At 45.2% G+C, this 17,745-nt stretch overlaps 1 protein-coding gene across 1 annotated transcript in view; it reads right to left on the bottom strand.

The window, feature by feature from the left end:
- LOC125709813 (follistatin-related protein 1-like) overlaps positions 1 to 17,745 on the bottom strand; it is a 32,143-nt gene that overhangs the window by 12,111 nt on the left and 2,287 nt on the right. Inside the window, exons 3-4 of the mRNA XM_048978701.1 lie at positions 730 to 834; positions 112 to 241 (exon numbers count right to left, since the gene is read on the bottom strand). Coding sequence (XP_048834658.1) covers positions 112 to 241; positions 730 to 834 — 235 coding nt within the window. The remainder of the gene's footprint in view (positions 1 to 111; positions 242 to 729; positions 835 to 17,745) is intronic.

Here is a 17,745-nt window from a genome sequence, read left to right as displayed (position 1 = left end):
ACAGACGAGCAGCTTAGTGTCGCCAGGTGCCGATGCAGAAATCGAACCACGACCCTGCCCCATACCCCCCCCTTCCCATCATGCACTGCACCGTGCCCAGCTCCGCCTCACCTTTGCAATGTCCATCATGGGCCACCTGTATCTTCAGGCCGGTGAGGCAGGCGTCGCGGTGCAGCTCGCAGTGGTTGCGGTAGGTCTTTGCGTTGCTCCCGCACACGGAGCGCTTGTGCGGCTTGCATTGCTGCAGACGTCACGGCAGAAAGATAAACACGCGCGCCGACTCGCCCCAGAACCACCCCAGAAGCCGGCCGCTCTCCTTTCAATGTTCCACTGCCCTTTTCATTGGTAGCCTGACTCTAATCCAGTTAAATGATGCAAGACTTCAAATGCGACTTTGATGTTATGGGATTAAAAGGTTACGGAGGTGTGTGGCTGGTCTCCAGGAGGCTGCTTGGCCCTCACTTCCCGCTCCCTACCCCCCCCCACCCCAAGCCCCCACCACACTGTCCTGCCTGTCCACAAACCACGCATCTTACCACACCTCCTCGTGTTGCCACTTCTAATTTGAAGAAATATGGGATGTCACCCCCACCTTCCCAGATCCCCAAAGATAAAATCTGCCCACCCAGTGTAAGGGGAAGAGGGGGGTGATTTTGGGATATTTGGGACTGTAGTCGTGCTCATGCATGTGCCTGCAGTGTGCCGTTTTCCGTATGTGGCTTGTCTCACCTCGATGCACAGACAGGTCGGCTCCCCCTTTTCCGTCATGGCGCACTCTCTGCCCGCCCCGCAGAACACGTTGGCACACACCTGTGACTTGCTCTTCACCTCCTCCTGGGATTGACGGGAGATCGGCACATGAGACAGAGGTAAACCAAACACTGCTTCTCTATCAGGCGGCTCCCACTCTGTCCTGGAGGTTTTACGGGTGAATTGTAAGTATGTCCAGGCTCTGATTCACAGGGATCCCACTCAGTGAGACCCAGCAGCAATGCCACATCTTGCCAGGATATCTGATATCCTATGATTTTTGGTGTCGCTGGCAAGATGCCCTCTCATAGGAGGTATACACAGGGTAGATTTTGCTTCTTTCTGTCGATACCATCTAGATCCAGTGGTAAAGGTCAAAACAATATTCATAAACAGGCTCATTATCTGCAGTCAAACCCATATATGTCCCTATCTGAGACCCAAATCTTCACACATGGTCTAAATAAGGTCAATCGATAAAAATGTGATAAAATGTCTGCGTTGGATTACTTTAAGCAGTGTCACTTTCTTGAATACACTAGCAGTCCGTTTCAGTACTTGAAATATAATATATGTATATTATGCATCTCATCTCAGATTTCATATTGTCTATATGTTTACATCCAGAACTGTATTTACAGTCTAATACTGAATACAATGCGTGTTTGTTTGTTTTTTTGACAAAGCACAATACATCACATGAATGGACAATGAAATAAAACTGCATTTTTAAATGCATAAAATCATGTCACATCAGGCTGACGCAGAATGACTGAATGCAAAAAAGCTGACCAAAAAAAAAAAAAAATCATTATAAAATGCACTTGTGCCAGCAGACAGACACAAGGTGGTGCTCTGTAGCCATTTTCCGAGTTCCCGCTACTGCACCTTGCCATGAGCAGCACTAGTTGAACTTAAAGGATAAAGGATGTTTATACTGTCATTCCAAAACATGTTGTACATGAAAGGAACAAAATGAGGTACTCAGGTCCCAGTGCAGGTGCAATGATAAAAAAGGGACATCAAAACAATATTGGATGAGCACAATAAGCTAAAAGGCATAAACAATAGGAATAAAGTAATTACATTAGCATAAATAACAACAATAGAGGAATATAGGTATGAATGTAAGTGAGAAGTGTGAGGGCAGAAAAAAGAAAGTAGCAACGTCTGGGTGCAAAATCACAGTAATAAAGTACAGCACTGAAGTGAGCCATTGCAGCAATGCCCTGACATGTAGGACTGATCATTTACTGCCTTACTTACCTTCATTATTAAAAATAGGTTTCAGGGAAATGCAAGTAAACTGGTAATGCTGTGTGCTGCTATTCAGTCTGTGAAATCTTTAGGGTGTTTAGAATCCTCTGAGTGTGTTCAGTGTATGAACAGGGCATGTTGTTTGCAATTTAAAAGTCATACATAGTGAGTGAAACATCAGCCTGGATCTGTTTGACTCCAGCCCTTACATGCGTGGGCGTGCGAGAGATGTCGGAAACATAAGCCTGCGGTTGTTCCCAGTCACCCCTTCCACAACGGAACCCCCCTTTCCACAGGGCGGGCTGCAGATGGGGACCAGAGCCCCCCACCCCACTGAAGCCTGGCCTTTTGTCTCTGGAAATTCATGATCAGCTTTGTTACATGACAAAGCGTCAACACACGCCCTCCCCTTACAGAGAGCTAAAGGGACCCCCTCATCAGGGGACAGATGGCGGGTGAGCTTGTGTTACCTTACACCGTTACCTTTACACGCACACGCCTGTACACACTGCTACATAAAGACACGTACGTGTGTGCCTGTGATGCCCGATCTACTCTGAAATGTAGCATAGGCTAATTACTCTTAAAACTGACAGACAGTGCAATGCAATTCAGTGTTATATTCCATCCCATATTATTTTAAATAGTTTTACTACTCCTGTAAAGACTTGTTTTCCCAATATAAATATGCATGGAATATATACATAATACATCTTTAATGAAAAATTGAAAGACCTTCAGTGGTACCAGAGAACTGGAGACAAATATGCTTTTAAGTAGCTGTACTCAGCATGGTCTCTATGGGGAGCACACAGCTTCAAAGTCACACTACCCAGCCCCGCCCCCCTGAGACCGCAGAACTGACAGACACGCCCGGCGCCCCCTGGAGGCCAGCCCGCACTGCACAGGCTCACCTTCACGCTCCTTCTGTTTTTGGAAGCATTTCAAGCAAAAGGTCATGTGCATGTGTGGAATGAGATTGTTTATATAGGATGGGTTGGGTGCATTGATATGGACACATGGATGCTTGAAGTTAGATTAGTAACATGATTCATGCATATGTGTAAAGCAATCAGTTATATGTATAGGGAAACACATGGATAGTTACATATATGAAGTAGACATGATAGTTCTTACTTCCAAGGAAGGGGCTCAGATCTCTGTGCAGAGTTTCCATGTTCTGTATGTGAAACGTTGGTTTTTTCCAGCAGTCCGAAGGCATGCAGTTATGTTAACTGTTGTCTCTAAATCATCCATGTTGTTTGTGCCCTGTGTTGGTCTAGATCCCGTCTGAGGTGCTCTTGGACCATGTTGTTTGTGTCCTAGCATGGTCTAGGTCCCGTCGGAGGTGCTCTTGGACCATGGTGTTTGTGTCCTAGCATGGTCTAGATCCCGTCTGAGGTGCTCTTGGACCATGTTGTTTGTGTCCTATCATGGTCTAGATCCCGTCTGAGGTGCTCTTGGACCATGTTGTTTGTGTCCTATCATGGTCTAGGTCCCGTCTGAGGTGCTCTTGGACCATGTTGTTTGTGTCCTAGCATGGTCTAGATCCCGTCGGAGGTGCTCTTGGACCTTACACCCTATGCTGTCTAGGAGGTTCCCATACAGACTGGCCCCAACCGTCTCTGGCATGAAAGGTTGGAAGATGGAAGGATGGATGAAAACATGGAAACAGATTAGTGTTCAATTAGTTATATGAGGGTACAGGAACATAAAGAGTTCGATGAGTTACATACATGACCCTGAATAGGACAAGCCAGCACAAAAAATATATGAATGAATGGATGGATAGTTACATATATAAGAATACAAAGACATTAGATTGGGTATGTCCTGTCTACATGCTGGGAGGTCACTGAGCACCAGGGGAACTCACAAAAGTGAAAAGGAGAGAGCAAATATATTCCAGCCAGGACAGACCTTCACGTCGAACTCTGCCACAGCCATAAGGCTGCTCCTTTTCATTCAGAACACTGTCTGATCAGCTGTATACTTAATTTTGCATGAATTAATATATTCCATGATAATCATGGCAATTAAAAATACAACAAATTCCTAGTTTGTCACCTTTTTTTTTTCCAGGATCGGTGTTGGTGCCGTGCTGGATCCTGGCTCATGTTCAGAGTACAGACAGCTGATGTTCATCATCATGTACGCATCAGCAAAGTGAGTCCCAATCGTTGCGCTGCAGGACCAGGCAGCATGCCTGGACAGACATATACTGCAACCTGGCAGAGACCTAGACCAAGCTGCAATCCTTAGCCTAATAATCAGGATTATTGGGAGACGACTGTTCATTGGGCTTGGTCGGAGCTAGTCTTTTGCAGTCGGCTTGGTGTGCACCCAGCCTTAGACATAAAACAAATCTGGAAAAGGACCCACAGCACTCTACTATACACTGTAAGCCCAAATATCTGGCAAATATAGAGCACAGCTGAGCAAATATTTTACTCTGACAGCACCAGGGTAGGCAGAAACTAAAGGGTAATTCAGCTGTCCCACTTCCCTTTGGCCCATTCCCGTTGTCCTACATCATCTGCATGCCAGTGCTTCCAGAAGGTATTACAGTACTAAACAGGCTTTTGAGCCGGGAATATCTTACCACATAAGAAAAAGACAGAAAGCTGCATTGCTAGGATGCTGCAGACCCCTTCAGTGTGATAAGTCAGTCCCAATGAACCATATACTACTTTCCAGCGTTTCCATGGCGTTGTATCCATAACAACGTCACGAGGACACTACGGGAAAGTTGTAAGAAGTGTACCTAACTTGTAACCTTTTTTTTTCCTCCCTAGAAGTAAATGCTTGCTTTAAGTTGCAGTTAACGGGACCTCAGTACATGATTTCGTTCCCTAACATGCCGCCCCCATGACAATAAGCCATCTTGAATCTTGAATGTTAGCCCCATTTGCCTGTTTCCTCTAACCCCCCCCCGCCCCACCCGTCCCACCCCTGCCAGCCCCCACTGCTGTCCCTGGGAGGGGGCTAGCACACCCAGAAGAACAGCTAATAAAAAACAGATGTGGGGAATCATTCCACTTACATGACAGAGCAGCATGCTGAGAGAGCGAGAGAGAGAGAGAGAGAGAGAGAGAGAGAGAGAGAGAGAAATAGCAAGGGGGGGAGGAGACAGAGAGTGGGTACAGCGACAACAACACCAGAAATCTGCTTGGCTGTCCCACAATGCATCATTCCTTTCCCACCCCCCACAGCCTCACCAAATATGTTCAGCCAGTTGCATCCTCGCACATGTTACATATTACACAGGAATTCAACCAATCATTCTACTGAGAAATAGTCTTATGCAGTCAGCTAACGTCCATGTGAAGCCCTTAACAGATTATTCGGTGTGAGGGGGTCACGTTGAACCTGGAGCCCATCCCAGAAAGCAGAGGATGCTCACTCCTACATCATGGGCAGAGACACCGGTTGACGTTAAACCGCCTGTGTTTGAACTGCAGGGCTAATGCTTTGTGATTTGCAAAGTGTGCAAATAGGCAGAGAACCTGCAGACGTTCTCACACACACTCAGAGGTGGGAATGAAACCGGCGGGCCTGGAGCTCTGACTCTGCAGTGATGCTCATTGAGCCACCGTGAAACATGTTAATATGACTACAGTTAATGCCAGACTTAAAACCAGAATTTTGCTCAGCTCCTCCCACCAGCATACAAATCTAGGCAGAGCTATCCTTCAATATTTCCACACTTTCTCTGCGCTCTATATCACTTTAATACCTGCCTTTGTGTCCCTCTCTATTCCCAGTGCTGCTACTATGCTAATGAGGAGGACAAGTGCGATGATCTTCCTGAGGAAGAAAGAGGTTTCCGTACAGACTTTCGCGAAACAAAGCTTTCCAATAAACGACAGAATTCAGAGCCAAAAAACTCAGGCGGGTTGAAAATGTAAACGCCTCATTTCTGGGCTAAGCTGTCAGGGAATGGGAGGTAAACCGAAGGATGGCAATGGGTTTATAATTAAAGAAGCAGTCTAGCCTGAAAGAGAGGGAAAGACAGACGCAGAAAAGGGACTGACCTCAATTTTTATAAAGTTCCAAGTTTAGGGACCTTTACGATGGAAGTGCAGGCAGGGTAATTAGAGTGTTTTTTTTCCCCTTCATTCTTAAGGATGTGTCATAATTATCTCAAAATGTCTTGGCTAACAAAGGGATGCTTTGAAAAGCCATTTTCTGGTGATGAAACTTTAAGTCGCTTTGGATGACAGTAACACGACAATTCAATAATGAGAGTAGTAGAGTGAAAAATACAGCCCCCCTCATGGATAGAGCAGACAAAACAATCAAGATACACAACGGATATGGCTGTTGGGTTCCATAAGCAGTTTGTGGTGTCAGCTGACTGCTAATCACTGCAAAAGTTAGAGCCTTCTGTTTGGCGGCAAGAGAATTTAAGCAGTTTAACAGCAATGCATTCCTGACCTTTGGACTTTTGGAGAATTTAAATCCTATAGTTATTGGGATGTACGCGACAAATTAAATGACTGTAAATTCACTAGGAATTCATGTTGGCTGGAGATTTTTTTATTTTTTTTGATACACGTTTTCCCCTTCCGTTCAACCGCCCGCTTTTTAAAATTTACACAATATATTCTTTGTGAAAGATTTAAGTTTCCCCGCCACAAAAAAAAAGGTTAGCCATGTGGGATCTGGTGATCTGGCCAACAAATAGATTCTTTAGTTTAAAGACCCGGGTAAGATCTGCTCCTGGTGATTAGCACCTTACAACCTCACTGATGGTCACAGAGAAACGGAACCCGCAATTATCTCTAAGAATGAGAAACCTGTAGGCCTTAAATCACAAAATACCACAAGCACTGTATATAGACAGTAGCACTGCGGGGAAGACTGAATCGAGCATAAACAGTTCAACATAGCTTCTAATAGAGAAGGCCATTTTAAAGATAGAGATAAAGTAAATAGTGATCAACAGTAATTGAAATCAGTATATTGGATTAAAACTATGACGAATCAACATGCCTGTAAACACTGACTTTGCTGTTCCGTATAATGACTGTGAAATGCAGGAACACAAGGACTAATTATTTCCTGAGTGGTATGTATAGTATTGTAGGTGGCCAAGTGCAGGATGCCACTGTGAGTCCTGAAGACTCTCACATAAGTGCAACTGCCACGTATCGTCACTTTGAGAAACCGGAGGAGAATCGGTATTCCTCAGCAAGTGAGCTCCTCAGAGAGCTGATGAAGCACAATGTGCGAATTATGCTCCTTCCTGATGTGTTGCAGTACGATTAACAGGAGCCATTATCAGGCTCTTTGCTGAACGCAGCGATTCTCTCTGGATTACACTCTTTATTAGGCCAATGGTCTGTAATTTCTTACTTCATAGCACGTTTTACATGACCGTCTCATAAATCAACGAGGCTGCGTTTAAATTCAAAGTCGTTACTCCTCTCCCCCTAAATGGCTACATATTTCCAGTTGAAATACACTCAAGTTTAAACTACTAACATTATCCCTTGTAAATCTGGTTGATTTGGCAGATTTTAGGAATCACAGCTTCGCGAGCCTGAACTGTTCAGATTAAGGCAAGAAATTCCTTGTTTTATTTCATGGTCTCTGGATTGTTAGTGCTGGTCCAGACCTGGATATAGTGTGTGTGTGTGTGTGTGTGTGAGGCGATTTTAGCATCTATTACCTTCACATGCAAACAGACTGGGCCAGTGCGATTACAGACAGTAAATAAGAACCAGGGCTGGGGGATGTAGGAAGTGGATTGTTTTCTTGGAGCTTTCAAAAAAAAAAGTAAGAAAAGGCCCAAGAGTCAGATGGATGAAGCAATCTGCTCAGTGGGTGGAGTAGGCGCAGCCCTGGAAAGAAAATATTAACGGTTGGGGTTTTCCCAGTCTGCGTTTGGGAAACACAGAAATGGCTCAGGATTTTCACCCCCTCTTAGAAGACCATGCCTGAGACAGCTGTGGGTACCTAAGGTGAGGGGAGATATCAGAGAGGTCGTCTGCTTCCTCTAGGACTGAGGTTCTGAACTAGTCCAGCCCCAAGACGGTCATTCTGTGGGCAGCAAAGCATGACCCTGATTTATCCAAGTGGGGGGGGTTGGGGTGGTGACTGTAAAAGTTAGCGACTAGGGTGGAGGGTCTGTTTTTTTTTTTCAAAAGCCACACACTCTGCAACTAGTTTTCAGATTTGAAAAGCTCCGTTTTCAGTCATCTTAAGGGAGGAAACAGCCGGTGCGATTTACAGCACGAGAATGCAGGTTTGACCGTCCATAGAAATTCAGAGACCAGGAACACATTAATATAAAAAACATCAATTTGGGGCGTGTGCAACCTCAGCACGTACCTGCTGCCTGCCAAGAAAGTACAGAACGCAGAGCGGAAAGGAGGAGAAAGACACACTGGCTTTTCATCTGGTGCTAATTAGCTTTCAGGCTCAGTTTTCAGACTGATGTCAATTTAGCCTGAAGAATAACAAGACGATGATTCATCCCAAAAGAATGCACATAGTTCATGAAGTGGTATAAGCCTAAAAGCTCTCTCCCTACTAACCCCTCAGCATTTATGCTTACCCTGTGACTCTTTGGTACCTTCTAACAAGCTCAACATTTATCAAGTTTCTGCACCACTTACTGCAAATGCCCCGCACCCCACCCCCACAGTTAAGGGGGAGGGGAGCTTCTTAAGGAAAGGGCTCAGATAACCTTAAACGTCCAACCATAAAACCCACGTACCCCTCCAAGCACATATATCTCCAAGATATCTCCCATGGTCTTTAAAAATAACTGAATGAACACAAGACTTCTGCCTGTTCCCTGTGCTTTGGATCAGCAAGCTTTCGTGTCAACTCCAGTCTTCTGGATTATAAAAAGCTCAGCACCAGCATGTAAGATATTGGTAGACTGGCCGTCTTCCTGTCCTGTTTCAAGAGTTTTGAGACTCACACAGGATTCGTCAATGCAGCCCAGCTCACTTACAGATGCAGGAAAAATCTTTTTCTTTATTTCAAACTCACCATGTATAGACATATGCATCCAACCCAAGCAATAATGAGAAGGATAAAGTGGCTGTCAGTTAAAATTCAACGAAATCCAAATCTGAAAGTAGCTCTCAACTGTATGAGCCAAAAAAAATGTCGAAATGGACCATTTTTTGCGCTTTCCACTAAACTGAGGCAAAGCAGTGATAGTCCTTCATGAGAAAACGAGGCCACATTCCTGGGATTCTTCCAAGGGACGGTGGCCTGTTTGTGGATAATCAGCCTGGTTGGCTGTGCACCGCTAAGGATGACACTGGCCCAGCTGGGGCACAGGGACCTTTGTTACACCAAGAAACGTTGCAGAACAGTGATTCCTGCCAGAGAATCTTCATCATCCGAACTGCATGTCCAAGGCACTCTAAGTTGATGAAAAAAAATGTTCTTTTTTAGAAAGGCATAAGCCTGGGAAAAAAAATGTAGAAAATGCCTGGGCGTCGCCGTGACTGCCAGAGTTACAGCCGAGCAAACTCACTAGCAGCCGACAGCAGACAGACGCGATAGATATCGGCGGTGCTGAAAAGCGAAGGAGTCTGGCGTTCCTAAAGTTCCTGCCTGAACTATTCCATTGGAGCAGGATGCCCAGTTGCTCATAAAGTTAGAAGTTTGTTGTCACCTGTTGCATGCCGTGCGTGACTGTGGCCGTGATTGGAAGGTCACTGGTTGAAATCCCAAGCCTGCCAGAGTAGTTTCACTGTTGGGCCCTTGAGCAAGGCCTTCACTGTCCACCTGCTCCACAAACTGTCTGACCTTCTCTCAAAAAACGTTTATTGCAACATGTAAAAACATCTGCTAAATAAATCAAATCGCAAACGTTTTTTACACTGGGATATGCTATGGTCTAACTGGCTTGTTTTGAAAACACTGGGCCGCACTAGTTTGTTGTTAATGACAAACTAAATGAAATACATCTTTGCCCATGCAGTGCACACACTGCGTTCTGCTACCACACCGTGTTACGCATTACTATGGATATTCATCTAGGATAGAAGCTATTTTAGAGAATGTAGCTGTATATCAGCGACGCCCACGCGGCATCTCAAACACCAGCTGTGAACAAAAGCAGCTCTGTTTCGGTAATGAGTCACATGAATCTTTCCCGCTACCTGGGAAAACCGGCATTTAAGTGGCTTTTACCGATGAAGGAGCCTACACACAAAGAGGCTCCATGGACGAGATTAAAATCGATGTGCTTGCTAAGACCAGAGTGCTGATGCGGTGGGCAGCGGGGGCTGGATATTGAGCTGTTGTCTAATGCAACATCAAGATGCACACGGCCAACCATAAAACACAACACTGACATTCCATCCATCCATTCATCGTCTATCCACTTATCCTGGTCAGGGCTGAAGGGACGTGACACTGATATGAAATAAAATTCAGCATGGTGGGTGCACCATTTAGTCTGAGACGTCCTGTGTTTTGTAGTAGCTAACCTCTAGTGTGAAACCCTGTTGCTGCAGTAGCTGACCTCCAGAGTGTGAAACCCTGTTCTGTTCCTATATTACTGACCTCCAGTGCGCGAAACCTAGTTCTGTTCCTGTAGTAGCTAAACTCCAGTGTGTGAAACCCTGTACTGTTCCTGTAGCAGCTGACCTCCAGAGTGTTAAACCCTGTTCTGTTCCTATAGTACTGACCTTCAGTGTGTGAAACCTAGTTCTGTTCCTGTAGTAGCTAAACTCCAGTGTGTGAAACCTAGTTCTGTTCCTGTAGTAGCTAAACTCCAGTGTGTGAAACCCTGTTCTGTTCCTGTAGCAGCTGACCTCCAGAGTGTGAAACCCTGTTCTGTTCCTATAGTACTGACCTCCAGTGTGTGAAACCTAGTTCTGTTCCTGTAGTAGCTAAACTCCAGTGTGTGAAACCTAGTTCTGTTCCTGTAGTAGCTAAACTCCAGTGTGTGAAACCCTGTACTGTTCCTGTAGCAGCTGACCTCCAGAGTGTGAAACCCTGTTGATGTAGTAGTTGACCTCCAGCATGTGAAACCCTGTTTTTGCAGTACCTGGAATCCAGTGTGTGAAACCATGTTCCTCTACTAGCTGACCACCATTATGAGAAACCCTGTTCCTGTAGTAGCAGACCTACAGAGTGTGAAATTCTGTTATGTTCCTGTAGTAGCTGATATCCAGTGTGTAAAACCCTGTTCCTGTAGTAACTGATCTCCAGTGTGACAAACCCTCTGTTCCTGGTGTAACTGATTGTAAATGACAGTGAAGAGGTCTACAGAGGCAGTATGAACTGTGACCCGCTGATTACTAGAGGTAAGACTGATCCTCTGAAGGAGGGTGGTGTTAATGGAGCCCTGCAAGCATGTCCAGTACAATCAGAAGCTGAATAAAGAAACAGGAAGATGTGAAGTCTGAAGCTTCATCTCTAATTCAAGATCTTCACTGGACGAAAGACACCATCTCATTGGCTGCTGCCCTGAACATGGCATTTACACATATATATTTCTTCTGCTTTGTAAACAGGTGCACTACTTACTTCTGCTTTGCTGCTTTGTCAGCAAAGGACACCAGAATACTGGGGGAAGCTACAGTTATTTTCCTGAGGGATGTGTTCTCTGCCAAAGACACATTTGTCTGTAGGTTCTGCAGAAAACTGGTCCTGGTGGCCCATTTTTAGAAGAAAAACTGCTAAGTGGGTGAGAATGCGAAGGGCCGAAAACATGCAGCGTTCACAGAATAACTAAAGCATGTTATGGTGTGTAATGGGGAGTAAATTGTCATTTTGAAACATGGATATATGAGAAACAAAAAAAAACCCCTGCAAATATAAATTGAAACACTGATGCTATCTAAGTGCTGAAGCTACGTTTGTTAGTCGATTCTGGGGTGGGGAAGCCTGGTGAAGAATGGCTTCCTGTTCTGATTCTTTTCAACTTTGTGCCATTTTGAAGGCCTTTGTGAGTCATTCTTGCACGCCACCCCCCATATTTAATGATGCAGAAACAAAGCAGGCGGGTCCTTCAAACGCTTCGCTCAAATTAATACCCCTGCACAGGCATCAGTCTCACTCTTCTGTGCGGCCTGTAATGCCTTCACAGTAAACCTCAGCTCCACATCCTCCTCACTGGCCTTTCAGAGAGTATTCAGCTTCCAGGGCTCGCTCTGAAAGGAGCCCACAAAGAGGAACGGGGGCTCAGTGGACCCAATTAACTGCCTTTCAGGCTATCGCTGGGGAGGGGGTGGCCAGGAATGCTCCAGAAGCAGAGTGACCGTTAATGTACAGATGGACCTTGGGCAGTCTGAGAACAGACCAGCCCTGAGGGGGGATATAGGGGCACTTTCCTGGAGTGAATAACCCCCCCCCCTCATTTTCTGTACAACAGGGGCACAAGCTTGTGAATGGCCCACCCCCTGTGTCCCCACAGACATCTAAATACACAGTCTGTTTGAGAGAGAGGACAGGTCTTGAGAGAAAGGCAACAAAGATTTGGACACATCTGCTAGCAGTAAAATGGTACACAAGAAAAAAACAAAACACACACACACACACTGCTCCTGTCCCTCAGGGCACATCTGAGAGGTCTGCACAATGGCACACTCCTCCCCAAATACCTCAGCAGCCCCCCACTCATCCCACCTCCCCCCCCCCCCCCCAAACCATCTGTAAAGCAACGAGCTGAATGTGGCAGTACGCCGGATGCCTCTGGGTAACGAGAGCGAACGTGCCGTTTATTAACCCTTTCCCTCCTCCTTCCCCCAGAAAAAAGGGAAAAAGTTCACAGCCGTTTCCAAGTTTACTTTCCTGGGCGAAGCCATCTGCAGCAGAGCTAAATAATGCGACGTGAGCCCCGCCCGCTCTAGACGCTCTGGAATGAGGCCTGGTGATCCGCAGAGGGGAAAAACCAGCCATTTTATGTCAGGGGCTGCTGCCGTCTCCTTGGTGTCAGTTCTTGGGTAATGGCTGACCAGCGCTGGAGAGGGATACGGCCCCCATCTCTCTGCGCTGACATTTCTTGGCAGTGTTAGTCACTCCCACTATCATTTAAAAGAAGTGGGGTGAGGGGGCAATACTACACATTTGAAACCATAGACCTTAAATCACAGCAATACAGCACTATGTTATATATTATAATATATAATATAATTTCTGAGTTGAGAGGCTGCACCTGTAATCGGAAGGTCAGTTGTTCAAATCCCTTGGCTGGTAGTGTGATTTCACTGTTGGGCTCTTGAGCAAAGCCCTAAACCCCCCCAAGCGGTTCTTATTTATCCAGCTTATCTTTTAAGCGTAGAGCCAGCAGACACGTAGCCTCCCTGCATATCCCCACCTTCAGCTGTCTAACACGCATGTCTTGCTCAGCATACAAAACCCAAGCAATGGTATGTATCCCTCAGTAAATCTCGCACACCAGCCTGTCATCACCATGAACCCACAGTCATACGACTGTTCCATCCTGCTGGTGCCTTAATATCACACCCTTTCTCTGCCCTAAACCCCGAACAGCATCCATCAGAAACTACAAAAGCCTTTTTTGACTGTAGGGTGAAGGCATTCTGTGCAGCTCTGACATCTCTGCACTGCATTTTGCACATTTTGTTACGATCGCTCCATTCCTTTTTTCATTATCCGAGAGAAATGCTTTTCCTCAGCACTTGCCCATGTATAATAGTACAGCACCAGCCTTTATCTACATGCAATACTGCTGCACTGCAAAATCCTTTAGTGCGTTTCTGCTCAAGGCGGCTCATAATGATCTTTATATTGATGACCTTGTTAAGTTGCTTAATTAGTAACTATCACATAAATAAATGTAAAATAAATTAAATATTCAGCCAAGGATAATTTCCAGTTCATGTCGCCCCTCCAGTTTCTATCTGAATGGCCAGCAGTGTTTTGTCAATTTTAATTCAAGCTCTAACATGTAAATGACCCCTCTCATTATAGACAGCTAGCAGTCCTTGCATATGCATTACAGGGTTTATGCCTGGCATAGAGGACAAGCACTTTCCCTGGTTTTCACCAAGGCGTGATTAACTTCTCACAATGAAGAACGAGCTCTGGGGTGTGAGGGAGAAGAGCCAGACGGTGTGACAGCTTCATACGTGCCCAGTGCCGTGGGGACATAGGGGTCCAGGCAGACCCCGCTGCCAGCCCCTCTCAGCCATCAGCAAGGCATGACTCTAAAGGACAGCCAGAACGCCAGGTCATAAAGCACGCCCACAGACAGAATGGAAGATGACCCAATCCCCTCACCCCCATGTTTTCAATGACCAGTGATGGGGGTGAGTCCCCACTGTCTCACACCGGATCTACGCAGGCATGACCAGCTGGCCTCGGCTACAGCCCTCATTGACCCCTCCCCCCTGACAGAGTCACAAACAGCTGGCTTGCAGTCCTTTGTCATGTGACACCCTGGCTCCCCTTCATCCTGGGAAGTGACGTCTGGCCCTCTGTGTTTTTATAAAAGGGCAACTATCTGATCTATCGTCCCGCAAGGATATATATCTTTATAGGAAACAATGTCCATAACTCACAATGCAACAGATGGCCCCCTGTTCAGCTGTCTAATTTTCACTGATGCAAACCGAAGAACTGATTTTCTATTTCTAAATGCCGTGTTTGACCATCCAGACTTTGTCTCAAAGATGGTGGAAATTAATATATAAAAAGGTTTCCACGTTCACTGTCTTGATTTTGGTTCTTTTTCTATTGCTTGCTCTATTTAATTGAATGATAAGGCTATTTTTATGTGTTTTGTCATTTCTTTCTCTAAATATCATCAACATCACGTTGCTTATCCAAGAAATTGTGGCCTACTGTGTAAAATCTTCACTTTTTAGAATGATCTCCCCGTTTCGAAACACACAGTAACACCCTTAATGGTTGTGTGCTTTTCCATTTATTTTTCAGTCCACTTGTTGGCCTAGAACAAATGTTAACAAAGAGAAAATCCCATTTTTTTTTAACTAATTTTCCAAACTTTCTGAGAACAAATTACTGTCTGTAGCCAGTCAGCATTTCGACGGTAATCCACAGCGAGGTGCGCTTGTTTATCTTTGGTTTTATGAAATATTGTGTCTAAGCCACCCCCCCCCAGGATTTGAGACTTGTGGTGCTGTGAGTCTAGCCAGTCGGCTCCACAGCTTTGACAGCTACAAGAAAGTGTGTGCATGGAGGTAATTACTGTTCCTGTGCATGCCGGCAGATTTACCTTCTGCCGCTAAATTGAGATGCCTGATTAAAAGGAGGCCACAATTAAAATCTGCTCAGCTGAGCGACAGACGACACTCACTGCTTCCGGGAGGTTCTAACATGGAGGGCAAGCGGCCTAGAGGTTCTTCCCCACTGGGGGTTTGCTATTTTTAGTGCATCTTCAGCAATGTGACTGGCCACCTTTTGGTGCAGAACAAAGAACTGGACCAAGGGAGCGAAAGGAAAGCATGTTTATGTAAGCATTAGGTCATAGCTCAGGACTCCAGGGGTGCGGAAAACAGTCTGGCAGAGGCTGCGTCGGGTGGGGGCAGTGCAGGGAAAACACACTCCTCAGCTGGGCTTGCTAACTAAATAAGCTCCCTGGGTTTGTGGAAACCCAAAGCCTGAGTGATTCAGTTGCTTGAAGCCCTGACGTTCCTCCACAGCTATGCATAAATGCAAGCAGAAGGGCTGAATCGCGTTGTGTTTTGAAGTGTCTGAGATGTTACGCGGAGAGAAAAAAGAGCCCGATTCAAAGGGCGATTCAGCAGTGGTAAATGTCTCACTAATAGGCATGGCCTGTCTTCTCTTTAAAATGAAGAAATATATGAAAAAAACAAGATCTGGAGGGGCGGGAGCCAATTTCTCGACAGTGCAGAGAACATCTACCCTGCGTGAAGTAGAATGAAGCACCTGAAAGCATGAATAGCTATTCTCATAATGTCCATGAGAGCTTCCTACAGCATGACCTCCTCTTAGCTGGTTCTGCACTATGGCACAAAAAACATTCATTCACTTTTTTTTTCTTTTCTTTTCCTTTCCCTTTCAACGCATTTGTAAATATTCCCATCACTCTCTTTTAATTGCCGTTCTGTTATTTCACATATCATAATAACTATCTGCCACCATCAACCTTCTTCATGTCTCTGTCCCTGGATAGACCCACAGCTGTCCTAATTAATGCCTCTTGCTGCCTCCCTCTTTAGTCCTACTGTGTTATGGAACAGTATACAGCCAACAACAAAATAAGTCTGCTTTTGACACAGGCTAAGTTAACATGTTGCATGCATTGTGAAATTTAACAGCAAACCAAACGAGGTACTTCTTAGTTATAGATCTTAAGAGAAACTAATGGTAGAATATCAGCCATTTATCTGGCATCTGAAGTCTCTTAAATTTATACATACCTGAGTCATGGGAACAAGAGTTAATACCAAACGCTGTGCAGAACATTCGCTGCGGTAAATCTAACACTGACACATTAATGCACTCAATATTTCCCAATTCTTGGCTTCAGCTGGCTGCATTTATCCCTTTGCAGGACACTGAATCTCATTCTGCTGAGCCAAACAAACCCTTCATTAAGATCTGCTAGATCTTCCTTAAAACGCCGGGAGAAAAAACAAAGCGATTCCACCATTATACCAAGTCTGTCACCTGACTTGCACACTCAGCACTGCTTTCCCTAATGTACTTTAATTCTTTAACATAGATTAACATAGATTTTTTTTATTATTATTTTAACCCTTCAGCCAGCTGAACATTTAAAATGCATCAAAATATGCTGAAACAATCATCCGAGACAAGGCTGGGCCGCCATGATTGCCTGTCACCGGATAAATTGATTTTTCCACTTTTCTCCTCAAAGGTCTCAATATGCAAACTCTGACCTTTCACAGGTCCTCTGCTAAGAATTTTTGGACTATATGAGTATCCGAGACACGTCACAAAGCACAAACATCCGATGATGTGTGACGTGCTACGTGTGCTTAGCTAAAGGCACCTGTTGCCAAACAAATCACTCGTGGATTAATTAAGGTCTCCAAATAAAGTGTCAATATCTGTTGCTATCTACATAGGTTTTGGAAAATAGCCTATTAAAAACAACTGCTATCCTTCCTTGGAAAATAAATCTGCTTCACGCTCATGTCCCCTGTATATAAAATGAAAACTTCTGGATAAGGACTGAACATTATTTACAAAATGAAAGCAAAAGAAATAAATTTAATGGAAGCTGAACCTTCATATTGATTCAAGCTGCAGGGAAGTCTACTGTTTATGGTGCCAGCTACATTTAAACCACAGCATGTGGACAGACCCATATCAAGGGGGCTGTTCTCTAGCTGCAAGCTGGGTCAAGGAGCACTGGAGTTCAAGAGAAAAGCTGCAGTGCTCAGAAAATAAGGCTGTTTACATCAGGGAGAAAGCAAGGCTGATTTTACCTGACAGTAACAACCTGTAACAAGCCCCCCCCACCCCAAGAAGAGTAAGAAGGGAGGGGGGTCTGGCAGAGAACCCAAATCCTATGCTTAGATGCTCTCCTCCACCTCTTCTTACCTACCTTGCTGTCAAATCTGTTTCTGATACCGCTGGAAATAGACCTACTTTTCTGCTCTTTATGGAACTCAAAGGAATTTCTAGTACTTGAAATCCTGGATTGCTGGTGGTTGCAGAGCTACTTCAGTATACGCTGTCATGGTCCTCTATGTGGCGCAGCGAGCTGGCCTTCAAAAAGAGGTCACAGGGCAGAAGAAGGAGCCCGTACCAGCTCCCAGAAGCAAGCGGCCCATTCCC

The sequence above is a fragment of the Brienomyrus brachyistius genome, chromosome 16 (assembly GCF_023856365.1).
Source record: "Brienomyrus brachyistius isolate T26 chromosome 16, BBRACH_0.4, whole genome shotgun sequence".
NCBI classification, from domain to species: domain Eukaryota; kingdom Metazoa; phylum Chordata; class Actinopteri; order Osteoglossiformes; family Mormyridae; genus Brienomyrus; species Brienomyrus brachyistius.
This window is presented reverse-complemented; position numbering and strand designations above follow the sequence as displayed.